Source organism: Trematomus bernacchii, unplaced genomic scaffold, assembly GCF_902827165.1.
Source record: "Trematomus bernacchii unplaced genomic scaffold, fTreBer1.1, whole genome shotgun sequence".
NCBI classification, from domain to species: domain Eukaryota; kingdom Metazoa; phylum Chordata; class Actinopteri; order Perciformes; family Nototheniidae; genus Trematomus; species Trematomus bernacchii.
The window spans coordinates 13,976,832-14,004,828 of NW_022988043.1; the positions used below are offsets into that span (position 1 = coordinate 13,976,832).

Below are 27,997 nucleotides of genomic sequence, written 5' to 3' on the forward strand. Positions count from 1 at the left end.
CATTTCTATGGGCAGAGCGCGAACACACCACCGGTCCTCCTTGCAGAGCGCCAGCCACTTAGGTATGTGTTTATCTGGTAACTAACATGAGGCGTTTAGTACAGAGATAGATTTTAAGACGGAAAGCCTCTGTACGTCGTGTTTCTTCACCGGAGAGCACTCCCCTTTTTCTGCCTGGCGTTTTGTTTGAGCGGAAAGCCTGCCGTGGAGCGGTTGTCACACAGGCCGCGGATCGGGTCTTGTTGCTGGGAGGAGACCATCCAGACTCGCCTCCCTGTTAGCATTATTAGCTGGCTACGATGCACCGCTGCTGCTGGTGTATTTTCTACACGGCAGGCCACTGTAAAGCGAGGCAGGACCTTGGATAACTGTTTATACCAACGGAACTGGAGGGTGACTTGGAGAAACACCACACCTTTCAAGGTAACGTCTTCCCCACTTGCTAACGTCACACACGGGGCCGACGCATGCAGCTCCTGTAACGTTAACGTTAACGTTACAGTACACACCAGCTAGCTAACGGTTAGCGAGCTACTTTACATCTGCATGCATGGTCGTGCAACTAATCTAATGTTAGGCAAATGTGTACCATGTCCGTAAGCGGCTCACCCCTCGTTGTTTAGGTTAACATATCACCAGGTACAAAGCTAAGGTTTTGATTATAGCTAATTTAGGTTATTAGCTATTCCCTAGCTTGTTCATCAGGCCAGCATTGGGACGTTAATGATAACATCAGTGATTTAAAGTAACTAAGTATATTTACTCATGTACTATACTTAAGTACAATTTTGAGGGACTTGTACTTTACTTGAGTATTCAAATGCTACTTTGTTCTCCTACCCTACTTCAATTAAGAGGTAAATTGTGTACTCTACTACTTACTGAACGACATTTATTTAATACTTTAGTTACTTTGCAGATTTCTGATTACTGTTATGAAATTCAATCAACACTGAAATAAGACTTGAGTTATACCTGGAGTAAATCCACAAGCTACCCTGCAGTATACAAAGGAATCAATATTAGCTCCACCTTTACCAGCTTTGATAAACACATGAATGCATCTAAAATAATAATCAAAGTGCATATAATTCCCAAATGGTCCAATCTCCATAATGAGAACGTTTACTTTTGGTACTTTAAGTATAATTTGATGCCAATACCTTTGTACTTGAGTAAAATGTTAAATTCAGGACTTTTACTTGTAACAGAGTATTCCTGCTCTCTGATACTTCTACTTTTACTTAAAAAGACCATCCGAGTACTTCTTCCATCTCTTGGTAACATAATGTTGAGTTGGTAAGTTGAGGATATTCTACAATATAACATGTTGTTATCTTGCGACATAAACTACCTTAGTGTCATTTTCGGTGTAATGTTAAGCAGGTGTTTGCACTGTTTTCTACAATATTGTGGTCCTTCATTTCAGTTCTATGGAGTCGTGTCCAGCAAAAACAAGTGACCAATGTAATATTGCGATGGTAATATCTAGGCAGTAAATCAGCCTGAAGGGAAAAGTGAAAGTACTCTGAGTTTGATATGGGCTCTGATTAGAAACATGAGTCTGCTAGACCTAGGCCACTGCAGATGGCCTGGTATACAGTAATAATAAGATTTTTTGGGCCAGATCACTTTTTAAACACATTTACAAGTGCTTCAGAGGAGAGCTGACTACAACATGAAAACAAAAATATGAACCAAATGAATTAAATCTGTTTTAAGAGACAGAGGACATCATTTATTTCACTGAGACACCAAACATCTCTCCATATTCTTCGGGGGCGTTTTTTTGTTGTTGTTGCAGGATTTGGGTAATATCAATAAGAGGCATAGGTTAGCTTCCTCAACTATCCGTAAGAGTTCTCTGTTTTCTTACTGTCAAAATGGGCTTCCTGCATGTCATTTTGGTTCAAGCAATAACATGATATTTTATTGAGAGAAAGACAAAAGTTACAGCCCAACATCAGATACCTTTTGCTATTCATAATGACCATAACGTTTAATATTTGAATACAGCACTGTTTTCAGTCACTGTTGGCTTTTTAATGTAGAGTCATTTAAGTACCACATAAAGCAAAGACACTGTCCTGACACTCATCAAGCATCGACTTAATGATTGTGATTATGCCAGCAAAGATGCCACTTTGGAGCTTCTCTAAACAACAATATGTGAGCCTGGTTGACTACTAAAGGGAGGGGTAACTACAGCACCCAAAACAGTACTTTACTTAATAATCTCCTTAAAGCAGATGGAGATTTTATTTGATTAATAATTGAATAATCACTCCAATAGAGCATCAAGCCACTCTCACAAGCCATGTCGATGACTTTACCACTTTGTCGATTATGGATGGAGCTAGTGTCTTCTACTCAGCACTGTGTTCAGTATAATGGAACATATTTATTTTTTCAGGATGGATGTTGATTTATGTGCTGGCGGGGACAGCACCAGAAGAAAAGTGGACTTGGCTGGAGTTTCGGACGTCACAATGGACGTCGTACCATTGGAGATGTACGATTCTGCCAGAGCAAAAATAGCTGCCAACCTGCGGTGGCTGTTTGCCAAAGCATATGGCATTGGTGAGTAATAATATTTACATTCATGCTGGACAAACAATAAATATGTTTTGTTTTCTTTAGATTTCCATTGACCTACTTACTTAATATATGTATGTGTATATGGTTTATTAGAAACTGGGATAGTGGTATCTGCAGCATATTTTCCTCATATCATAGTTATTTCAGAGGTTATTGTTGCATACTTTTTCAAAATGTTCTCCACGTACTGCCACCATTGTGTTAAACTTCCATGATGAAACATAGACAGGAAAAGGGAAAGAAAGCCAACATGAATTCCCCCATGACACTTGGCAGCTGAAGCCTCCCTCACTGAGTCACCAGATCCTTTCATGCTTGTCTGTCGGCCAGTGAGATTGAACCCAAATGAGGCTGAGTGACAGGAACTGAGGATTAGGGTTCATTTGTTAGACTGGACTCAGAGCATGGAAAATACTGATCTGCACCGCCAGTCACTCACCCCCCCCCCTCCCCTGTTAATATGGGATTGGCCTAAAACAGCTTTTCAGTCGTGTCTGTGCTTGCAACAGTCTACTGATGAATACAAGATGAGTCGTATGGAATTGCATTTTAGGACAACCCTTAAGTAGACATTTCCTTGTGGCTGCAGAACAAGCAACCTTGAAACCCCCGGCACTATTACTGCTTATCTTCTGTTGTTTTCTTCATGTCCTAAGTGCACTTTCTCTTCCTGGGTGCAGCTAGTGCATGATGAAGCAAACTATTTACATTTTCTTTATGTTTAGAAGAATGTATTGTAGATGTAAAGTTTGGGTAAACCTAAAGTCGTCCTAGTCAGTTAACAGTTAGTTTGAAAGGCAGGCGGCCATATGAACCTTTACACAGGTTTTGCTTGCTGTAATTTGTATTATTCCTGTTGGTAAGTGGCTGTTAAATATCTTCTAATATGTTCTCTATGTAAGTTCTGGTAGTCACAAAATCTATAGTTCCTGCTCTGCCAAATTGTATTTAGATTTATCTGAAGATATATGAGATCAGCAGTCTGAGGTGATCAAATCAATTGGAGATATCTTCTAAAATGTTTTTAGTATAACGTTTTCTTGAACAGCTGTGAACCTAGTCTATAAGGCTGATATGGCACCTTGGTAACACATCTTACCTTCATGATGATTCATGTTTTGTTAAATTAGTTTAGAGTGATGTTGATTCCAAAGACAGATGTGCTGCTGTTGGAATGTTATTAAGTTATATTTAGAGGTTTTTAACACCCAGTTGTCTATACTGCCAATAACTATCTTATTGGCATATACTGGTTTTGACCAAGTTACACAACATCATAGCTTTTTTGAATTAGTGGTGGTTGTCAGCTGTGTTGTTTTATCCCAACTGTTTACACCCTATATCTTTGTATATCCACAGAAGTTGAGAGCAGTGAACAGTCAAATGTACTTATCTTGAAACAGACTCCTACCCTTCAAATCTACCAGCCACTAAACTGTTGGCATGTTTTCAGATCAGATGCACTATATATTATCATAGACTTTGGAGTCCAGTGTTTCTTTGTGCATACCTATATATGATCCATGAGTAAAAAAACCTGCTGTGTGAGAATGTTGGCCTAATTTTTCTCCTAGAGCCTTCTCTCACATTATAAATATTTAACCTCTTAACGCAGACATGGCAACGGAGAACATCCTGACTGTTTGGCATTTGTTTAATCATCCCTCCTGGAAAGGTTGCAAGGATGAACACCACAGAAAGCCCCCATTGTTTTTAATCCAGGGCTGCTATTTACCTTTTGGTTTGCAACACAGTGTCTCCTTATTGTAGAAGTTAAGCTAAGTCAGTGCAAGCATTGGCTATCTATTGCACAACGCCCATCATTCACTGCTTTGCATGTCTGTTGCATCAATGTATTATTTGGTCAAATCCTCCATCAGGATTTAACAGGCTCATACAAGCTTTTCTTTGTAGTCTGCGGTCACATTTATATCTGTGGTCATTACACAGATTTTCCTAATGCCCCGGGCACTCATGATAAACAACTGACAGTACGATTGGAGATTTAATGGTAATCCAGGTTGTGGATGGAAAGCTACTGTCTGTTTTTTTTAGGCCCAGCGTTTGCCCTAGCATGTTCATTAGGCTTCCCATTTGTGTAGAGTTCATACAAAAGCGAAGGCATTTGCTTGCTCAGTTCACTGTCTGTACTCGCTGGCCCTAGCTAACGATGCACGCATAAAGATGGAGCATAACAACATCTCTGCACAAACAATAAGGCTGCATCGCAAATGATTTGGACGTACAGTTACAACAGAAAGCATACATTTTCTCCAAAGCTTTGGCAGCACTGAGCGAGTCATCTCTCAGGTGCAGCCGCAATTATCTTCCTCCCCTGGGAACTGAATATACTAGGCCCCTTTGATTTTCACCCTGTGGCTCTTATGGTGTCTCCTAATGCTGCCTTCTTTGCTTGGCTCTCACAATGACTGCCAGAAACAAACAGCGGCGTGTAAACAAGTGACGTAGTTCTATTTTAATTAAGTGCAGTCATGTCGTCAATGTTTGGGGATGGTCAGGGATTCAGGTGTATTTAGTGTGTATTCATTACCGTGCGATTGGCGATCACATTGTCTGTACACATGCTCTCCTGTCCTACTGACACAGCGGCTCCTCAGCTTGTCCTTAGCCGTGCTCTCCACTGCTCGTGCCGATCGTGTTGTGGTGCAGCTCATGCTCCGCTGACTCTGCCGTTGCACATCCCAGTTGTTTTTCAGCTAGACCATATCCTCATGCTCCACCCCATCTCCGTTAGTAAATGTTTCAGCTTGGCCCATGGTGGCAGGAGGGCGGGGGGCAGCTGCCACACAACATCATTGTCTTCGTAATGAAGTCAAACGTGAAGTCTCTCCCCAGCCAGACCCCTTTTGTTTTTATACACAATCATTACCCCTGTTCTAATTTGTCTATGTACTGAGACACAGCTCTCTAGGAATGACCCACACTACTGGTAGCTGTGCATAATAGATGAATGCTGTTGTACAATAACATCCTTATTTGCACTAATTTGTGCAGTGACAGTTTGTCGGTGAGGCTTCTGTTGTGTTAATGCATGCGGCATACACAGTGAGCATGATTCATACTGTCTGAGCATTAGCAGCTACTTACATAAGGGTTGTGTTTATCATATTAATATGGCCATTTCAGTTTATACCTTATCATGCAATCTCATTCTTACATATCTTTATAGCTGTATGTTAGATTTGATGCGTCAAACTAAAGGCTCGTAATCACTTCCTGATGGAAATGCCCTGAGCCTATTGTAAGGTTTGGGATATCCCCACTTCTTCAGTTGCAACAGCAAATGACAAGACTGTGATGCACCGCTTTGCACAGGAAGAAGCAAAAACAGATCTAACAACAGAACAGAGCAGCACTTTGGTCTGGAGCAGGGGTCGGCAACCCGCGGCTCTCGAGCCACATGCGGCTCTTTAAGCCCTCTGCTCTGGCTCCCTTGAGCTTAGACAAAAATAAGAAGGAAATAAAATAAAAATATTTGTAGGACTATTTATATTTTGTTGCATCTTGTATTTTGAGGTGACACGTAAAAAAAAAAAAAAAGTTTTTAATTAGGTCAACTAAAATATGCGTCACATCCTGCTACGGTCCCGCACCAGCGCCTTTTCTTGCAGGCGAATAACCTGACCCCCGGCTCGATGAGCGAACTATGGATAAATCAAAGAAAAGAAAGAGGTATCTGCTTTCACAGCAAACGATGCTGGCTTACCGGTATGTTTGATAGAGAGAAGTTGTCAAAGGAGCTGCAGCCTTTACGTATTGGAGGAAAAACACGGAAGAGGAAGACAGCTGACGATCTTCAGTCATAATTCAATCAGTTAACTCTTTTTAGGGTGCAGCTATAGGTTTTATTTATTTCAAAGTGGGCCCATTTTAATTATATTCATTTTCTTCAAATGTGCAGAGGACTCCCCAAGTGCTGTGTTGATTTATTTTAAAGTAGGCCTGTGTATTTTTTTTAATTCTCCTTATAAGAGTTCTTTGTTTATCTCTAAACAAATATATATTTAAACAGTTTTCTATAATGTAATAAATAATTAATGCAAACAAACTGTAGTTTTTGTCTATGATGTAACAATATATACAACTTTATAAGCTATCAAGCTATCAAATATGTTTTGCGGCTCCAGACAAAAAAAAATTGGTGGAAAAGGGGGCAAAATGGCTCTTTTGGTCAAAAAGGTTGCAGACCCCTGGTCTGGAGGAATCTTAAAAAAAGACTGAATATATTAGAAACTCTCCTTTGATGTCAAGGATTTGATCCTATTCTAGGATACTTTTGAGTCAAAATCAAGACGGTTGCAACACTTACGGGGTAATACCACACATTTATACATTAAGATAAAACCACAAAATATAATATAATATGATGTAGGCCACAAAATTAACTTAACTGTAAATTACTGCTGACTGCCAGACATGTTCAATGTGAGACTTACCAGTCCGTCGCCCTACCACAATACGCTACGATAGCCACAAATGAATTATAATAAAATGGTGTCCCCCTAGTGATTTGAACCGGAAAGCAGATTTCCATTTGAACTGGGCAGTTAATTTGTGCTCCATGTATTAGGATCTACAAAACCAGCTGGAAGGAGCTGCCTTCCTGTTTGCTGACGTGTGGCTCTCTTTGTCCTGCCAGTCAGAGCAGACGCTAAGAACCCTTCACATGCACCCATACGGCTTATGCTGTGTTATTGCAGCTCTACAGATTGAACAGAATACAGTTCTTTCCGTCACCACATCGTTTTATATAGTGCAGGGTTTTGGACAGGTTTTGAGACTATTTTAAGCCTCTGTTTGCAGTATAAATGATGTGTACATGCCTGAAGTCAACGGCTTCAACCTTTGCCCTTATATGGCTGTGATTTCTGCTATCGAGAGTGACTTCACATCCAAAGCAACAGAAACTCTTGTGCAGGTCATTGTTTCCTTTCTCTTTTTTTTCTTTTTGAGTCCAGTATTGTTATGCAAAGCCCACCGTGTCACCTGAGAGGCCTGCTCTCACTGAGCACTGAGATTAGCAAGGATCTGTTTCCCAATGAGCTCCTGAGGCAGTAAGCTCTGACTTACACTTACAAACGGCCATGTTTGCTCCATGTACACTAAAGCAGGCATAGAACAAATATTACATGGAAAGTTGTCACATTCCTGTGTCCTGTTGACGCTGAAAATGTTTGATGGGTGTATGCTGAAGCAGATGGAGATGTAGCACCGTCATATTCATACAGTATCTTACTATAGTGTTTTACCAGCTAACCCATATGTCTATCTTAAACAACACATGGCTTCCCTAACCACTTTCTTCATTGCAGACCATATTCCAGAGGATTTAAGGGACCCCTTCTACACAGACCAGTACGAGCAGGAACACATAAAGCCGCCTGTCATCCACCTGCTGCTGTCCTGCGAGCTCTACTGCCGTGTCTGCGCCCTCATCCTCCAGACGGAGCAGGCGGCGTCCCTTCAGTCTCACCTTTCCGTCATCCAGGCCCTGTCCAGAAAGGGCATTTATGTTGTGGAAAGTGACGATACTCCCGTCACAGATGAGGACCTGGCCTGTGCGCCCATCAAAATGGTGAGTGTTTGGACTTAATGTTTAGGTACACGTGTTGGGTTTATACTCCTATTGCATTCAGCACCAGGCAAGCAATACATGATGTTGATGTAGCTTTTATCAACCTGTAGCACACATTTCCTTTCCGAGAAGAAGGAAATCAGGGCAGAGGCTCTAACAACTTTGCACATTACCTGTAACATCCACAGCTCTTCCTGCTTCTGATGTGTTATCTTTCCACAGAGAGACCAGTGGAAAAGGCTTCTGCTTCTATCCAGCAGTTCAATCAATCTCAGATACAAGCCGTACTTTAAAACCTTGTTTATAGACATGATATATATACTGCATATAGTGAGTTAGAAACATATTTTGCTGCATACTGTTGCCCTCAGACAAAAAAAACACTTTTTTCGACCTCACACTGGCCCTCTAAATATTTTGATTTTTTTAAATATACACAATGTCACCTGACATGCTGGTGTCCAATAAAATGAGGGAATTATATGGGTGTGGCATTTTGTCTGGGGGTGGAGCAGTCCTTTCTGCAAGCAAAGCTGCAGGGGACTCGGGGCCACCACTTTTTTTTGTTCGTTGCCTCAGGGCAACACTGTGCCACTTAGACTACTTTTTTCCAGGCAATATGCAAGTGTGCAAATGTGCTCAGCTGTAAAATGATAAACCTAGTCAATGTTTTTACTTTACCATCTACTGATATTTACAGGAAATGGACACCAAAACATGTTATGGGCAGAAGGGACACGATCAGGCTGTTAGGGCTATTCCTTCTGACAGTGAGGACAGTGAAGGTCAAGATAGGGTTAGGCACATAGACACACACACACACGCACACACACACACACACACGCACACACGCACACACACACATACACACACGGACAAACACACACATACACAAAGACATACACACATACACACACACACACACACACACAGACACACAAAGAAAACCTTTTGAATTCATATAGAGTTGTTTTTTCTATTTCTTCTGAATTGTAGAAATCCTTGGTGTTTCAATACCCTCGTAGCACATTGTTGCCCTGAGGCAACAAACCAACCCCTGGTTGAGGGGTGTGGGGGGGGTCACATTTTATAATTGATATAATATCAGGGACCCCTAAGCTCCTAAAACACATGGTGAAACATTTTTTTCCTCCCAAAATAAAAAGTCATGCCATAGAGGGTTAATTTAGCTGAAGATTTGTCCGCTTCCTTATAATTTCTTATTCAAAGTAAGAGGTGGAATTTGACTGTTACTCATGCTGGTCGTGTGAGGACTATCATGCAAGATAAGGCTGTGATGATTAGGGATTGCTTTATGTGTGTTATATTGCTATGGCAATGTTATGTTGAGTGTATTTTGGGTTTATGAGTGTTCACATAAACTGATACTTTATTACTCCGTCAAAGATATCCACTTCTATCTAAAATGTATATTGATACACAAATAAATCATTCCAATAAGTAATTGGGGCCTGTGTCCTCTCAGAACCTGAAGTTTAATCATCCGTTTTAAGCGGGTTAGTTTTGTGCTAATTCTTCTTAGAATGGATTTTATTCTTGGTGACATTCTTTCACCTACGTTAAATCTTTTAAGAGCATTTGCTGAATTCTTGCACTTGGAAATCTTCCCCTTTTTGTCCTCGATCACCCTGTTAGTATACTTTTATCCAGCCTTTCTACCCTACTAGTCTTTAGTTTGATTTTTGAGGAAAATATCAATATGATGTCAGAAAAGATCTTATTATGCATGAAGCTGTGTTGGCTAGGCTCTACTGAAGTCTGTAGTCATACAGGCGTGGGTTAGGGTCATTGGTGAGTAGCCTGCATCCTGTAAGTCATCAGCAGCACCACGTCGCAGCGTGAAGAATAAAGTACAGGACACACCCCTCCCTCCTCTGTAGCAATGAGATCGGATGTCTCACGATTTCACCAAGAGCACTTCACACAGGATAGATAAACACCAACCTGCTAACTCGCTCTCAGTGAGCTCCCTACCTTTTTTGTTACCATGGAAACCAGCTATGGTGTAGAGCAGGCTTCCTCTCTGCTGGCTGCAGCTCAGCAGGGATGTGCGTCTGCTTTTCCTGCTAGAGGCCTGACAAAATAATCCACGCAGGCCTGTGTGATCGCAGCCAGACACAAAGCCTGGTGAGGGGAAGGAAAATCCTGAGCAGGACAGCGCTTATCTCTGATAGACCGCTGGAACCCCCCACCCACTTTGCTGAGTTGACAAGACGTTTCTATAGCAATGTGCTTTTTTTGACTTTGTGTGAATGAAGCGGCCTCTGCACCTTCAGAAAGTCCCTCTGCACCATGTCTGATTATGGTTTGGGGGAAACAGCTGGGCCTTGTAAAACCTTGAGAAGCTAGCCATGCTCTTTAGTCTATATAAACCTTTTTGTGTGTGCAGTGTTTCCCCTACCATTGTCTTGGAAGGGCGCTGCGCCCCGCCAACGGAGCCCCATGCCCCCCCCTGAAATTCAACGTGTTGAAAAAAAAAAAAAAAAATAATTATATATTTTTTTATTGGTAACACTTTATATTAAGGTACACAAATTAACCATCAACTAGTTGTTAATTAACATGCATATTAGCAGTATATTGGCTCTTTATTAGTCATTATAAAACACTTATTAATGCCTTATTCTGCATGACTATATTCTACAAGTAATAGGCCATTAGTTGAGAGATTTTCCTCAATAACCCCCTAATTAGTGCTTATTTATTGCAAGTAATGAAGTTGTTGTACATGAGTTTTGGTCTTAATATGCTCTGCTCAATATGGGCCTAATAAGGCAGTAGTGCCACAAGAATAGTTATTCTCCCATAATAACACTTAACAAATATGATCTCTTCTTATGTAACAAGACATGAAACTATAAGTGTTAATTGTGTCTAAATAACTCAAAATTATGTAAGAATATGTTCCCTATTTTAAAGTGAAGTCTTGTTCATAACCAATAAGCTATTAGTTTGACTCTAATTGACCTGTGTTAATGTTCCCTATTCTAAAGTTGCCCCCTCTTCACACTTTGTAAATACATTATAGCATTATATTTTTTTATATATACCACCAAATTGCAAGTAATCTATATCTACTGTCACTTTTCACATTGAACATGTGCTCTTTTATTAAATAAACTAAACGCTTTCATTTTAAGTTATGAGTTTAGTGTTTTTGACCCTAAGAAACACTGATGCATTACTCTACAGCTCCTCTCTCTGCTCCAGAGGATTTAAAAAAGATATATCCCAATGCCACCCCCCCCCCCCGGTCAGGCAGCACCCCCCCCAAAGCAGTAAACCTAGGTGAAAGTGTGTGTGTGGGGGTGTGTGGGGTCTGCTTGTCATACACACAGACAGCTCAGGGCGGCAGCAGCCCTCACCATGGGGCTCCATGTTGGAGGAGAACAAAAGATGTAACAGCACATCATATCATGCTGTTATATTTGCCCTTTTGTTTATTTATTGAGCACTGCTTAACGACAGCTGATTGGTAAAGGAAGTCATTTAACACTATAATTTTGCACAGACCTGAATCATCCTTTAAATATTTTTTTGAGTGAATCCTCTTAGGTCTTCATCCTTTGTTTATTCACTTCCCCCCCGACCTGTATCTAAAGCTGGCTACACACCAACCCGATTTTGGGAGTCAGAGGCCGTCAGAGGCAGTCGGGCATTCGTGGCGCTCTACTCAGGTTGGTGTGTCCCGCACCGTCGTCTCTTTACGGCACCTTTTCACACGTCAGAGAAAGTCGGCCCAAGCAATCACTCTGATTGGCTGTTCACCCTACCGCTGCCTGCTGGTAAGGACAGTTATTGCCACTCGTCGACTGAAGTATTTGCGGTGTGTTCGTAGGCGGGCGGCGTAGCCGACGTAGCTGACGTAAAAGTCGGACGCCTTCGGTACGCGTTCTTTGGTCTCAGGTGGGTGTGTAGCGGCCTTTACCGTTTAGGTTTGTCTGGAGGTAGATTCTAACTGTTACTGTCAGTGTTGTCCATTTAGGTCGTGCTGTGGTGAAAGCTCAGATATCTCATTTGTTATGTTAACGAGCCATATCTCTCTGCACTTTAATCACCAATTAGGTGATGCACACGGCACTGACTGAGACAATGGCATGCATGCATTTGTTGTAATGGTTCAGGTGCTGCATAATTGTGATGGTTAACCTTTACAGGACTTTCTTTTCATACAATGATATTCAGAAAAATAGGTTTTTGTTTTGCCAGCTGGGAACAACGATTTATTAGTATTTGGTCCGTGTTAAATCCCACTCTGACTATCAAGAAGTAATAATATTACTGGAAGGCACCAGGTGTCAGCAGGGATCCCCCTGCTGAGCCTCATGATTTGATAAAGGCTGGAGCCACACGAGAACGGTAACGCAAACAAACCAAAATCGTTATCAAAAAAGTCTTCCGTCGTACGCAATAGGAAAACGTATCCTTCCACACGAGACCGCTCGACCCGCTGGAGACGCTGTAGTACATATGCCGGGCCTGTAAGTGGCACTGTACTTCCGCCACAAAATACACCAAAAGCAGCGAAGAAGACTTCCGAGCATGGTTTCCATGGTTGCCCTTCTGTTTATTCTCCGCGGTGGATTTAGCAGAAGAGGTGGGGGGAGGCAGGGCTCCTTTTCTCCGTCAGCAGCAGCTGATCTCTGATCTCTCTCTCCTGTCCGATTAGACTTCACTCAAAGGACACCTAAACGATAAGCGACATTTTGACCGGAGAATTTTAGATTTCGGCTAACGGAAACTCTGCCGTGCGGGGGGGGTCTGCTGGAGGCACCTGCTGGGTGCACTGTCCTGCAAGATACCGGGACCTGGCTCGAAACACTCGGGAAAACTGTTGTTGGTGAAACACATCAGCAATGACGCGGGTGACACGGGGGTGAGCAGGAGAGGTGGGGAGAGGCTATTGCGTCATCGTTATCAGAAAATGATCGTATAGGGCGTAGACACGGAGCTGTTTGGCCCCCCAGAGCGTTTCGTCCGCAGATTTACCCACCTTGGGACCCGTTATCGTTATCTGCATTTCCCTGTCGGCCTCGTGTGGCCGAACCGTCTATATGATGGAGAACTGTAGCGGATACGACCGTTCTCGTGTGGCTCCAGCCAAAGACAGGTTTAAAGGCAGACACCCATTGTGCTGAATGAGAGGCGTCACCTTTGATTTGTGTGTAAAATATACACATACACCTCTAACGTCTGAAGGATGTTTTTAATTAATACCCAGTAGGGAAGCCCACCAATTGAACACACACACACACACACACACATCAAAGTCCATTTCCAGGTATCGCGGAGTACTACTGTATAAGGGGAAAAAAAGTTGTATGAAGCCTTTCCTCAATTTTTATCAGAAGGAAAATTCACTATACACTTTCACTTCGCATTATTAGCATTCATTGGCACTATATTAGAGTTGTCCCTTACCTTACTAATCAGCTTAATAGTGTTTTATGTTGTTTGTGTACATTTGCATTATATTGCAATTTGGACTTCCAGCTTATATAATTGCATTGTAAAGCAGGGAAAATCCAATGAAATTGAATTGTCTCCTGTTTCTCCCTCATGCAGAGTGCTCACATGCCCATGATTGATGCCCTGATGATGGCGTACACAGTGGAGATGATCAGCATCGAGAAAGTGGTGACTTCTGTCAAACGCTTCTCTACCTTCAGTGCCTCCAAGGAGCTGCCCTTTGACCTGGAGGACGCCATGGTCTTCTGGATCAACAAGGTGGGTACACACAGCACAGACAAGAATACAACAATTAAAGGGGACCTATCATGCAAAATGCACTTTTTGATGTCTTTTATACATAACTATGTGTCCCCGGTGTCGGGGAACTCACGCAGCGTCAGGAAAAAAAAAACCTTCTCTCTTTTCCTCCGTACCCAAATCTCTAAAAACGGGGGGGTACAACGGAGCTGATCCAGATTTGCGTCCGATATGACGTAATATCGGAAATGTGGACTCACGGCACTATCAGAAAGTTGCTATCAGAAACAATGCCCGACTGTTTTGGACGTAATATGGTCGGTGTTTACATTAGCATCGCTAACACTCAGAGCTAACCTGTACTGGAGAGCATGTGTGTGAAGAAGCAGGAAATAAAAAGGAACTCACCTTGTGGTATAACCGGCAAGAGAGAAAGCCTTTGAGCTCCATACTGTTTCAGAAATAATCCTTGATAATCCATGATATGGTGTTTCATCACCGCAGTATTTAGTTTAGACAGTAGCTGCCGGGTCCCGCATGAGCTCAGCCCCCTCCTTTTTTATTTTGTATCGATCTTTTATTTTTTTTAAGCTTTATATCCAAAATCAGCACTTTTGAAACAGGAAGTGAAATAGAGGGATATGAGGCATGGCTAGAATGGGTGATCTGTTTGGTATTTTGAGCAAAACACTTCATAGACATGTTTTTTATATATTTTTATATTTCTGAGACCTATGCTATTGCCTAAAAATAGCATGATAGGTGTAAAGAAACACAGCTGCACATGGATAAAAGAGTTTTCAAAACGTGTTGCATTGAGTCAAGTATTTGTATTTCCTAAATGTCTATCTGACTATGACCCTAGACTGCTTTAATGTGGTTTGAATCATCTGTTTCACGCTGACATTATAGTGGCCAACTCGTTTTCTTAAGGCTTGAAAGTCTCTGCTGCTCAGAGACGAGCCAACAGATAGGACTGTGGCTCTGGTGCACCCACAAGAGGCCCAGGCTCATGTTGCACTCATCTTTCAACGGGTTGAAACGCCTGAAGCAGCGTAGCCGTGACTCAGTGTGTCTATTACATATCATGATGTCCCACACCAGCAATGTCTGGAAGGAGGAAATTGTCTGTTTGAGATTTGAAACAAATATAAAAAATTAGGGGTATACCAATGATTTATCTATTTATTGTTGAGACATTACATGTCAGAAAACACAGATAAGTGCCCATCACAAGTATTTTTAAAGATGGAGTTTTTACAAGCTAGCCTCCAGGACTCTAAATACCTCTACAGCTGACGATTTTGAAAATGTACACGTTTTTGTTGTGTTGTCTGTTTTGGACCAAAGAGGAAAAAATACTGTCACGGTAGGGGTGTGATCAGATAACTCACCTGCGGCATGTACAAAGAAACATTTCCCAGATTTCTACAGAGAAAGTAGGCGCCATTACCAATTACCTACATAATGTGGTTTCTTGATGGTCTTTATTTTTTACTGCAGGTGAACATGAAGATGAGGGAGATTGCAGAACGGGAGCATAAAGTCAAGCACCACCCCCTGGAGTCCCCCAGCCACCAAAAGGTAAAGCCACATAGAGAATCATCCAATCGCTTCTTTTAAAGCTGAAAGATTCAAGAACCTCAAATACAAGAGCCAAAATGGCCAAAAAGTTTCTCCCAGCAGTTCCATACATTTGGCTTATGGGGACTTTAAGAAGTTTTCACTAGTCTTTATCAGGTGTCTTTATCAGGTGTCTTTGCAACACAACAGCAGGATCGTTAGTTTTTGAAAGGAATGTTTCTCCCTAATGGCATTTTGGAGTTGTTCTGACCCTGCTCTCTTTTTCTCTGTTCAAACCGGAAGCAGATCTGTTCCTTTTGTCTGTGACCTTTTGACCTGTTAATATCTCTGCTCCTATTCCTCATCTGTCCCCTCTTCCCCTCTCTTGTCCCTGCAAACTGGATAGTCCCCCTCCAAATGGTATTGGAAGCTAGTCCCTGTAAGTCTGATGCCAGCTCCCCACCATAACCCCATTTCTCCCCCTTGCACGCATAGTTCTGTGTTGTTGTGCGTACACACTCCACCACGGCTCATTCAAGCTCATTCTGTGCTGCTTGTAGCCAGTGTGCCAGCAAGAAAGGAAATCTGACCATTTGTTTCCCCTTGTTTTTTTTCCTGCTTGTGGCAAACATGTCACAGAGGTGTAAGGTCAGTCCCAGCTTTTATGAAGTGTTCAAAAGATTTTAGCAATGTGTACTATCTCATTTCAGGCATAAGAAGGCCATGTGGATTGGCTGTGCGTGTGCTTGCCCAGTGAGAATAAGAGGAAATCCATGCCTAATGCTAACACCACTGCTTTGCTTTGCAGTCCCTCTCACTGATCTGCTTTGTCACCCCCCCCGCTGCGCTCTTTCTCTTCTGCTCTCACACTCTGTTCCCTCTGTGCACACACTCTCCTCTGACAGTATATCTGCTCTCTTCTGTGTATGTCAGCTTGATGTCATGCACGAGCTGGCCCATTGCATGCTGGACTCAGAGCAGCTCTCCGAAGCGGTACAGTGCTCCCTCTTAGTCAGGAGAAGTCTCTTTTTTTTCTGTAGAGCTTATTTTGTACTAGAGTTCTTAAGCGTGGTTGGTAGTTTCAGCTCTAGCTCTGTATTGTTTTGTATAACTTGTAGAAAGGCATCCCGATGCACTGTAAATGTATCGGAGTAAATGCTGTACAAGTTATTAAGATGAACATAATTGTAGCTATTTGGATGGGTTTTGTATTGTAGATGTTTTTAAATCGTGCAATGTCATCAAATAGTTTCCTTGGGTTAAATCAGTTTGTGTTGAACATTTTTTTTACAAAATATCTTTGGTGGAGTTCATAGGCTGACATACTGTTAGATAACCCTATCTCTGCAATAATCTAATATTGCGTCTATATACCTTTTTTATATTGCAATATGATCTATTTAAGTCTTCCGCTTCTTCATGCTGTGGTACCAGTATCTTGCACCTTTATTTAAAACAGGACGGACATCAAAGCTAATTCAATCTTAATTTCTTAACAACTTTGATTCATTTTCTTTATGAATGTTTCACAAGTTCACAGTGTAACGTGAATATTTATAAGTCATGCAGAATAATTAGCAAACAGTAGTACCAGTCAGTACAGCTGATTTGGCATCCTGTGTGCTCTATATTGATGTTGCTCTAAATCTAATGTAGGTCTCTATTTGAGCTCCATGTTAAGTTTCTATAATGGGTTCACAGGCCTATGTAACGACCTTTATCATTTGAGTATTCATTTAATTTGTACTTTTTCATCAATGAATTGTGAAACCTGAAATGAATACTGAAAATGCCCTTTCTTACAAGCTGTGTAGAGTATGCATCCACGGTGAATGAGTAACTGTACGTTTTACACACTGATTTTCCACTAGTGGGACAGTGGTTGTCTCCCAGTCTGGGTCATATTGCCTGGTTGGGCTGGGCACTGCTGCTAGCCTACTTCCCTCTAAGGCCTGAGGAAGGCTGACCATCACCTCTGTGTTGTTCATATCACCGCTCAAACACTTTCATCTCCCACCAATAATCAGGTCTCGAGGGTTCTCCCTAAACTGGCTGTTTATGGTCCAAAATGTTGTGTCATCATCTTAAAATGACACTAAACCTGCTGATGATCAGTTGTTGATCAGAGAACCACAAATATTTTGTTTTGAATCTCCGGGGGAGAACCTTGATCATTAAATAGTCTTAAGCATTCACTGAAGCTGAAACATCCGAGACCAATATATGCCCTGACTAGTTCAGACGTGAATCTCCCAACAAAAAGAGATTTGTACTTGTGACACTAGTCATTGCATTTAGGATGTTTTATGTTTTGTCAGTGGTTGGTGGAACCATGGAGTTCTGTTATTTAAAGATTTTTATATAGGAAGTGGACTGCCGTTGTAAAATCTCGACATCTTGGGTTTTTTAGGCCACAAACTTCCATATTTGGAAATGAGGGTAAAGCTGGGGAGGAATTGCTAAAGCTCTGTCCTGATTGGCAAGTCGCTGTGGTAGCAGCGTGTCAATAAACATGTAACCATGCTTTAAAGCACTGGCAGCTTTATCATTTCTTTCATACTAAATGCAACATTAGTTAACTTTTACAGAATTAACATATTTCTGTATTGAAAAAGACTTGACACTAGCAAGGGAGATCATAAACCCTTTATGTTTACCGAGGTAATGAATTCAGGTTTAAGGCTGTTACATATTTGGCTTCAGACCCAAAGGCTAAGTCCACTTCTTGTATAAAATCTTTTGTTATTGCTGTTTTTTCTTCTTCTCATAAAACCTCTTCCCCCTCGCCGGCTGGTTAGGTACGGTACCGCCGGGAGCACGCTTCAGGCCGACAGCTGCCCTTCTTCCCTCTGCTGGAGGACCTGATGAGGGATGTTTGTGACGGAGCTGCAATGCTCACTGTGGTCAACTACTACTGCCCGGACCTCATGAAGCTGGAGGGTAGGCTGTGCTCGCACGCATGCACTTTGACACACTCACATGCCCACATTCAATAGCTCTAACTCACTCATTATCAGTTTGCCCTCAAATTATTTTCCAGTGAAGAGCATCGAGCTTTCTTTGCTCACACATTGAATTTAATATCCATGTGTGAGTCTATTTTTGGCCCTTGCACATGGCTTACTGTCCCAGTACAGTCAGTGTGACATTTATAGCCTTCAGGTCATGGAGTTGTGTCCCAATCTGACTCTTCCCCCCTGCTGTCTGATCAGATATTTGCCTGAAGGAAGTCCCCTCCATCGCTGACAGCCTCTACAACATCAGGCTACTCAAAGAGTTCGCCAACGAGTATCTGAATAAAAGTTTCTATCTGACGTTGGAGGATATGCTCTACTCGCCACTTGTGCTCAAGGTACAAAAAGTGACTGTGTATTCATTCAATACAAATGTGCATTTATTATATCAGGCAGCAACACAATCTGCATGTTGTTTTTCTCATGCTTAACAGATTTTAATTTTTGAAAGAAATTGTATGTTATTCTACACTTTATAATTGAATGTCTTATGCTCTTTATGTAGCACAATGTGATGGTGTTCATTGCTGAACTCTTCTGGTGGTTTGAGACCGTCAAGCCCGAGTTTGTCCAGCCCAGAGATCTCCAAGAGTTCAAAGATGGTAAGCATCCCGGTGTCATTACTGCACTCCGGATACAAACTAAAATGAGCTACTCATCATTCAATTCCAGCAGTACACGTAGCTGCAAACTCGTCACCTTCTGGCACAATTAGCCTTTTTGGCACATGTGCTACACGTAGATGGGATGTCACGTTTTTGCCATAGTCTGCAGTATGGTATGAGAAAATCCATGTATAGATGAATAGTTTTTACATAATCACGGTTCAGCTGATTCTAAGTATAATGATGTATATCTATAACTTCTTTATTTTTGGGTATTTTAATTCATTAGCGAGATTTCTGAGCAAAATGTCTCATCCCATTTAAATGCCAACCACTTTATTTATTTAATTATTTTTGGATCACAACTAGTAATAAATCCCATTTAAAATCTCCGGTGGAGCTTTTCCAATGTCAGCCAGCATCAGCCACTAAAGGTTTTAGCAGAATCAACACCCTTCTCGTTCTTCTTTCCTCAGCTCAAGCTATAGCTCAGCCCAAGTGTGCCCGCCCGTCAGTGCCTATCTCCAACGCCACCAAACGCAGCTTCCTGGCTAGCCCTGGTGTGGCCGATAACCAGAGCAGCCCTGAAGTCTGTAACAGGTACTTCCTGCATCCCGAAGACTCTGACCCCCTGTAAGTCTTCTCTTGCTTTCATTCTCGTTCCACCTCATCATGATCCTATCTCCTAACCAGTTACAGTGCAAGGACAGGTAGATACGCAGCAGTGTCTGCTCTTCATTCATGAGCCCTCCACCTCAAACCTTCTTCTCACCTCAATAATTATTTGCACAAAGTTCAGATCATTATTGCATTGTGTCTTTGTCTGTGTGTGCATTGTTAGAGCTTGTGAAGTAAGGGTTTAGGTTAGCTATCTTAAATGGTACTGAACACACACTTAGGACTTTTCCATCTTGTGTGATGTCTGGTAAAGTATTTGGCTTTGGTCTGTTTTTGTGGAAATAATGTCATGCTGTAAACTTTTTCATGATCTGCTCTCCCAATAGTGTTTGAAGGAAATTAGTGATTCTGCTAGAAAACTTGTTTTTTTTGTGGCTTTTAGTAAAGGGGGTCCAACCTTCAGTCAGTCCCACCCACTCCTGCCCCTCCGACAGAGGCAACAGAAGCAAGGAGAAGATGTGGCGGGTAAGGACAACATTCTTTAACCCACCTAAAGATACAGCCTTGCTGCTCATCATATGATGGTGACCAGCAGCTGTTTTATACTTACGAGCTTGTTCTGTGTCTGATTAGGTGTCAGAAGCCGCTCCAACTCCCTGACTCAGATGGAAGCACAACCCCGAGGCTCTGTGGTTGCATGGCCCGACAAGAGGCAGAGGTAAAAACCATAGTGAAAAAACAAAAACATGATGGGATTTTATCCAAAACAAAGGAAGAGGACGTTGTTTTACCAAAATGGCAGTCTTATACTGCTGTGGGGGTGAGAAAATGACACCTTTTCAAAGCTGCTGAAAAATATTTAACTTGCAATTAATGCAAATATATGTCTGAAAATGTAAGTTAAAATAACATGTGGAGGATGTATACACATTCCAAATTGTAATCCTTATTATTGATTAATCTGCTGAATTTCTTCCAATAATCCTTTGTCTATAAAAATGTAAGAACCTATTTAAAAAAATGTCCATCCCAATTTCCAAGGTGGTGTCTCCAAATTGTATCAACCCAAAACCAACAAATATTTAGTTTGATATGATATAAAAACCTGACATCTCGGTCTCTGAAAGGCTGAAAACAGCATTTTCTGTCATTTTGCATGAACACTTACTCTTATGATTTATCAATTATCTAAATGGTTGAAGATTATCTTGCTAATCGTTGCTACTCTGATGTAATCTGTGAATCAAGCTGACTATAAAAGTGAGCTTTTTCCTATGCTCTCCTCCTGCAGACCGATGTCCACGATGGGCCCCTACATGTTCCACTCGGCCACAGACAGTGACGCAGATGTTGCCTCTGGAGACAGTGTGAGTCTGGCTCGCTCCATAAGCAAGGACAGCCTGGCGTCCAACGTCATCAATGTCACACCCAAACACCAGACTGCTGTGCACCAGCCTTTACAGACTGCCATGCGCAGAGTGAACGGCCACAGCCTTCTGGGTAATGTCAACATTGAGGATGAGGAGGACATTCTGGTGGCAGCTGCCAGGACTGAAGCTCCCGTCATTCCCAAACGGGTCGAAGGGACGCAAACAGCTGCCACAGCGGGACCCAAACCTTCGGCTGAGTCCAAACCCCCAACAGATAGCTTTTACCTCGAACCACTGATGCCTTCTGTGATCAAACCAGCTAAAGAGAAGTCTGTATGCCTAAACAAGGAGGAAGAGAGTGGCGAGGGGCCGCACTCTTCATGTAGGGGCTCTCTGCGCCGAGGAGATGGATCTACGTCGCCCGTTCGGAGGAAAGCTCCCTCCGGCATTAACCAAACCTTCAACCCTCCAGGTCAGGAGACAGACCTGTCAGAGGAGCCTCAACAGGCAACAGATTCCCACCCTGTTGTTACCAGCAGCATGGACCCCTCGCCCAGAGAGCCAGAGGGGGGCTTCTACCTTCACTCAGATTCTGAAGAACCAAAACCTAGCCAGGTCCTGGACGCGGAGCTCGAAGACCTGGACGAGGAGGAAGAGGATCTGGACGAAGCTGTTACCACTAAAGACCCCAACAGGCCAAGCAAAGCCTTTAACGAAGACGAGGAAGAAGAGTCGGCTAAACTCCAAGAGGACATGAATGTGAAAGAGCACGAGGACAAAGACATGAATGGGGGCAGCGGCCGCTCCAGCCCCTGCCTCAGCGCTCACTCCCAGGCCAGCAGCAGCGTGCGCATGACCTCCTTCGCCGAGCGCAAAGCGCAGCAGCAGCGCTTCGGCAGCAACCACGACCTTCGATCCAGTGCCTCCAGCTCCCAGAGGACCACTCCCGATGGGTCAGAGTGCAGCGGGCCCCTGCCGTCCTCCTGGAGGCTTAAAAGGGACCAAAGCCCCTCCTCACCACTGGGAGGATGCGGCCGTATAGGCGATGGTAGCGGCTCTAATGTACTCTCTTCTGAAATCATCCAGCTCCGTATGCAGCTGGAGGAGAAACGGCGTGCCATCGAGCACCAGAAGAAGAAGATGGAAGTGCTGTCGGCGAGGCAGAGGCAGAAGCTGGGGAAGGCAGCCTTCCTGCACATCGTAAAGAAAGGCAAGAGTGACACGTTACCCAACCCGCTGAAAGCCGACATCTCTAAAGACGAGCTGGTTCGGGAGAAGGCAGTATCAAGTAAAGATGATATGTGTGTTGGTGCCCTGACGGGGGCCAAAGAGGTGGCGGGACCACCCCCCCCATCAGCAGCTTTGGAAGCAGACAAGGTAGCGACCAGCGACAGCTTCCATCTGGAGGAAGAGTTGGACCTGAATGAGTGCAGCCGCTCCATCGAGCTGCTGAACGACGCCATCGGCAGCATCCAGCAGCAGATGATGCAGCTGTCTCTGCAGCAGGACAAGTTGATGAAACAGAACGCACACCCCTCGCCTGGCCCTGCTCCAACTCCTCCCGTCACCACGGACAAAAACAGTGACTCTAAGGGGAAGGCAGGCTTCCAGTTCGTGGAGCATCTCTCCACCTCCAGCACCACGCCCACCAGGAAGCCCCCCAAGCTGACCTCAGCCCGGGGCTCCAGGTCCAAACCATCAGAGCTAAAGATCGCTAAGGAGCAGAGCCGGCAGCCCTCCAGGACCCTCACACCCACCCAAAGTGGGTCAGAGACATTACCACACGTACGGCAGTTAGCTGGGGGCCGGTCCCCCAGGGCCGAGCAGCCCCACAGCCCCAGAACCCCCACAGCAGCAGAGACTATCGACAGGCCGGGCTCCGGCCACATCCGGAGCGTTAACTTCCGTCTCCACGACGAGGCCAATATCCGCCTGCCGACCCGGGTGGACTTGAAGGCGGTGGCTGCCCCAGAAGTGTCCTTTGAAGAGTTCCTGTCCAGCACCCTGAGGGGGCCCGACCACTCTTCAGACGGGTCAGGCAAGGAGAATATACCGTCAGACGAGGGGCAGCGCAACAGATCCCTCCTGATCGAGGTGGACCTGTCGGAGCTGAAAGACCCCGAGGAGCAGGAGGCTGCTGTGGACTCCATGACGGAGGTGGATGGAGAGCAGAAGTCCGGCATGGGCTTCTTCTTCAAGGTAATGCCTTTGCATGAATATGGAGATTTATTTAAATATATGATTTGTAATGTTCTTTCTCCACTGGGCTACTTGTTGAATCATCCTGTAGATTACACCACTCTTGATCATTAGTTTTCTGATGGTCCACCTAGTCATCCTTCAGTAACTCAAAATGCTTGTATTGTGTAGGATGAGGAGAAGGCGGAGGATGAGCTTGCCAAGAGGAGAGCAGCGTTTCTGCTGAAGCAGCAGAAGAAAGCCAAGGAGGCTCAACTCCGGAAACAACAACTGGAATCAGAATCAGAGCTCAAACGAGATGAAGCCAGGTAACTCACTTCACCAGCTTTAGCATCACATCCAGATGGCTCTCTTTAAAAAAAGAACTAGCTATAATTAACGTTCTTTGTTTTAAAACCAGACAAAAGGCGGAGGAGGACCGCCTGCGTAAAGAAGACGAGAAGACGAGGCGGGAGCTGATAAAGCAGGAGTATCTGCGGAAGAAGCAGCAGGAGGTTTTAGAGGAACAAGGCCTGGTGAAGCCCAAAATCCCCAAAACCCCCAAACCCAAGCAGAAACACCAACACCGACCCAAGTCTGTGTTCAGAGAGGAATCCCTCCAAGACAATCTCTCCAAGTGCCCTTCCACACGTAAGAATGTTATATAATAGGTCTGACATTTAGCTGTTACATTTTTCTTTACATGTCTCAGCACGGTGCCGTTCATTAGTTTGTTCCAGCTGAGCTGTCCCTGCCAGTCATTTCCAGTTTGACTGCACTTACCACATGTCTGTCGGTTATTAATACCACGTTGATGCTGACATGACTGAGATTCATCTCTGAAAACAATGTCTTTAGCACTTCCTCAAATGAAATACTGGGATTAAAATATCAAATATTGAGTCATACTGAGTACAGTTCAGGATGTTTTTCATCATTATCATTTCAAATGAAGTTGGCCAGCTTGTGTGAAATAAAGATTACCAATGCTAACATCATCAAAATGTCATTAAACAAAGCTATTCAGTTTTGAAGAAAAGTGTTTGTTTTATGCTTCTTAAATCCAGTGTTTTCAGTCAAACGTGTTTTTAAGTTCCCGTGTTTAGCACTTGCTCCTGGAGTTATATGTTGATGTTTGAAAGTAATCCCCTCTGTTTCTATAGTTGACAACCTGAGCAGCGCCCAGTCCGGCTCCAGCCTGTCCCTGGCCTCCGCCGCCACCAACGAGGCCGACAGCGTCAACTCTGGAGGGGCGGGCTCTCAGCGGTACGGCTCTCACACATTTTTGCTCGCTTGTGCTTAAGAATACTCTGCGTCTTGTTTGTCCATGAATAAGATTTTATGTTTACAAAATACAAATGTCATACTGTTTGTTCAACCTCCTGTCTTTCTGTCTTCCAGCTGTGACTCTGTGGAGTCGGTTCCAGGCAGCCGTAACAACAGCCGAACTGCAGAGAGAGACTGGGACAACGGCTCCACCGCGTCCTCCATCACTTCCATGGCTGAATATACTGGTGAGTGCACACACATCAGTAACCTAAGAAACATTACGAATCCATTTCAGTGATTGTTAAAACACAAATAGATTGTATTTACTTGCATGACACAGACCTGTACGCTTCAGATGTTTTGTACTAATCTGACTGACAGATTATTGAATCTCTTGTTATGTATTGCATAGAAGATGTGTGGTCTAACTGGCTGTTCTCCTCTAGGTCCCAAACTGTTCAAGGAGCCCAGTGCCAAGTCCAATAAGCCAATCATCCACAATGCAATCTCCCACTGCTGCCTGGCTGGCAAAGTCAACGAGCCTCAGAAGAACCAGATCCTCGAGGTCAGTTCTCACCACACATCCACCTGCTTAATCGTTTGCTTCTGCTATGTTCAAAGAAATGACGTCTGACTATACTCAGCTTCTTCTAATATGTAATTCTGCAACCATTTTTTGCAACATTGCGGAATACTTTTTCTGCTTCATGTTTGCGGTACAGAGTTGGGAATCAGGTTTAAACTTGTACAATAGGTTTATTTCCTCAAAAACAACAAAACCTGCAACATGAGGCTGTGGTAAATCGCTGTAAGTTAATATGGGTTACGTTTTGAGGTTAAATAACTCCGCCACAAAATAATCAAGACTCGTAACACCAAACTATCCACGACACAAACGCAGGCTGTCACTCTTATTATGAATATATCTGCTTTTGTAACAATTCAATTATTTGTCTTTAATTATACCATGATGTCCCTCCAACTTTTTCAAATCAGATTTTTTGAAAAAATAAGCTGAAAAGGGAATATCTTACACACTTTAGATCAAGTTTGTCATCCTTTTCTGTGTGTCAAATCAGCAGTCTCACCCTCACAAACCTACCAATATAATATAACCAAATGTTATATTAACCAACCATTAATTTCCCTTTTCTCCATGTGTTTCCCCTCCTCTCCCTGTAGGAGTTGGAGAAGTGCGAGTCCAACCACCTGATGATCCTGTTCCGTGACGGCGGCTGCCAGTTCCGGGCGCTCTACTCGTACTTCCCCGACACCGAGGAGATGCAGAAGCTGACGGGAACGGGACCCAAGAGCATCACCAAGAAGATGATCGACAAGCTGTACAAGTACAGCTCCGACAGGAAGCAGTTCACCGTCATCCCCGCCAAGACTGTGTCCGTCAGCGTGGACGCCATCACCATCCACAACCACCTGTGGCAAGCCAAGAGAGGCACCGTGCCAAAGAAAAGCGGGAAATAACAGATAGCCAGTTTCAACCCCTCCCCCCCCCATCATCCAAATCATCTGACCACCATCTTGCTTGTTTCCTTAAATGACTGCATTGATGCCAAGCGCACCGCTATGGACACTGGAGAGCTCGCACTTATGTCCATGTGAGGCCCTCTGTAGGTGGGCCCAGACAAAAACAAGGGAAAGGTATGTGTGTGTGTGGTTGTGTGTGTGTGTGTCACAGGTGGTCGCATCAACAAGAGGAATGCTGGCTCAGTTAGTTTTTCTACGAGGAGCACGACTCAAGCATGTGGCATTTTGTTTCCTCCATCTTCCTCGTATGTGGTGGATGTTCATTTTTACATGAAGTATTTATTAGTTCAGCACTGTCAAGAGCTCAGCTGCAGCACTAAAGTCCTTCCTTCTGTCTCGGGAAACAAAAAAGGAGGGGACTTTGGGGGAATTCTGTCGCTCTTTTAGGGGGAAATCCGACGGAAGGGACCCTTGTGGGACCGCTCTGCGAAACAACGGACAACAATCTCTTCCTGCGTGGACTCAAATCTGTCGAATCAGGCTGGCATTGCCGATTTTGCCTCACCAGGGATCTCCTAAAACCTGCTGCTCTGAACTGTCTTCTTCTTTTCGTCACGGGGTGGGGGGGCCCCTCGGGGTCTCCCTCAGACATCCGTTGGCCTTTCACGCATCGTGGTACTACCGCCTATTTATTCGACCGCTTTTTAAACTAGACGCTGATCGTGTAGCACTGGATATGTGTATAGCATTGAAAACAAAGTCATTTTAAATACTTTTTATTTGTCAAAACATCCTTTTTCTTCAAGGGTGTCATAAGAGGGAGAAGGATAGGTTTTGGTACAGAAAGGATGATTCTTTTTTTTTTTTTTGCTTCAGCGGTTTTTATGATTGCAGCAACGTGGTAAAGAGCTGATGTTATGTGTTTTTATCATAACGGGAATTCTCTGATGTTTAGAGCTTAGTTGTGTTTTCTCTCTCCACTGGGCACTCTCTGATTGTCCTGTATAAAGGTGCACTCATGAACACTTGTCGACGGCTTCTGTCATGCAATGTAAACCCCCGCCCCCCCCCCCCCCCCCCTCCTGGGTGTTTTTGTCGGCCTGTCCCATCCTCTACCACGAGAGCGGGACAGACTTGTTGGGGAGGGTGTTTTCTCTCCGCTCCGTTCATACTTGGGATGACAGTATTTGATATATCCACAAAGGGTTTGTGTGTGTGTGGGGGGGGGGGGGTTCAGTTCTGTACCAACATTAAAGAACATTCCTCTAAGGTGTGGACAAACACTGCCACGTCGTCTCTCTTCTCTCTGTAAATCTAAGTGCTTTTTGAACCATTTGTTGGCCTGGAGATCAACCAGAAGTGTTGCACGAGCACTTTACTTTCTGTTTGTTGGGGAATCTTAGCTTTCTGAATGGGCATGAAAACTACAAACTCATCGATAACACTGCTGTCGTAAAATGTGTTCAAACTAAACCAAACACTAAGAGTGAATACTGACATGTAAAGCTGATACTACTGCTGTCTCCAAAAACAGAAACTTGATTTCTCATTTGCTGCATTGACTTGTTTTTAGGTGGCAGATCTGTAATTGTATGCAAGTTTCTTTTCATGTTAACTAAACGATTGTACTGGCATTTGGTCACCAACTTTGTTACACTAGTGTACTTTTCATCTTTGTTGATTTTATCTTTGATCCCATGCCATCTATTTATTTAAAAAAATGGAAGCACTGAAACAATAAATGTTCAAGTGAATAAAAGTCACATCTTTCATTTTAATTCTTTTTTCTCATGGCTTGATTTGTCCATTTGTTGTATACCACTATTTGTGTATTTTTATTTTTGCAAGTTTTTTACACCACACTGATTATACCACAGGCAATGCTGCATCTTTTCACAGAATTGTTTATTTTTCGTCACATTTATGAGTTAAAGGTCTTCTATCATGCAAAATGCACTTTTTGATGTCTTTTAT

The 27,997-nt window shown here is 43.3% G+C and overlaps 1 protein-coding gene across 2 annotated transcripts; it reads left to right on the forward strand.

Moving 5' to 3' along the window:
* Nucleotides 1-2: 2 nt before the first annotated feature.
* Nucleotides 3-27,801, forward strand: camsap1b (calmodulin regulated spectrin-associated protein 1b). 2 transcript variants are annotated; one of them, XM_034118636.1, is made up of 18 exons: nt 3-423; nt 2,414-2,580; nt 7,932-8,194; nt 13,781-13,942; nt 15,428-15,508; nt 18,286-18,427; nt 18,700-18,839; nt 19,007-19,103; nt 19,583-19,739; nt 20,167-20,249; nt 20,358-20,442; nt 21,016-23,293; nt 23,465-23,601; nt 23,694-23,923; nt 24,436-24,538; nt 24,674-24,786; nt 24,988-25,106; nt 25,724-27,801. In XM_034118636.1, exons 2-18 carry the CDS (start codon nt 2,415-2,417, stop codon nt 26,018-26,020), a joined length of 4,653 nt encoding a protein of 1,550 aa, XP_033974527.1. In that variant the 5' UTR covers nt 3-423; nt 2,414; the 3' UTR covers nt 26,021-27,801. The 2 variants fall into 2 exon arrangements, with proteins under 2 accessions (XP_033974527.1, XP_033974528.1); XM_034118637.1 differs by having other exon boundaries at nt 19,583-19,706.
* The last annotated feature ends 196 nt before the right edge of the window (nt 27,802-27,997 follow it).

What these genes read in the sequence shown, in the direction of transcription:
- camsap1b (XM_034118636.1), top strand. Translation starts at nt 2,415, where the DNA reads ATGGATGTTGATTTATGTGCTGGCGGGGACAGCACCAGAAGAAAAGTG. An exon ending in AGTCCCCCAGCCACCAAAAG is followed by an intron (nt 15,509 to 18,285) that starts GTAAAGCCACAT and finishes CCGGCTGGTTAG; the next exon opens with GTACGGTACCGCCGGGAGCA. An exon ending in GCATGGGCTTCTTCTTCAAG is followed by an intron (nt 23,294 to 23,464) that starts GTAATGCCTTTG and finishes TGTATTGTGTAG; the next exon opens with GATGAGGAGAAGGCGGAGGA.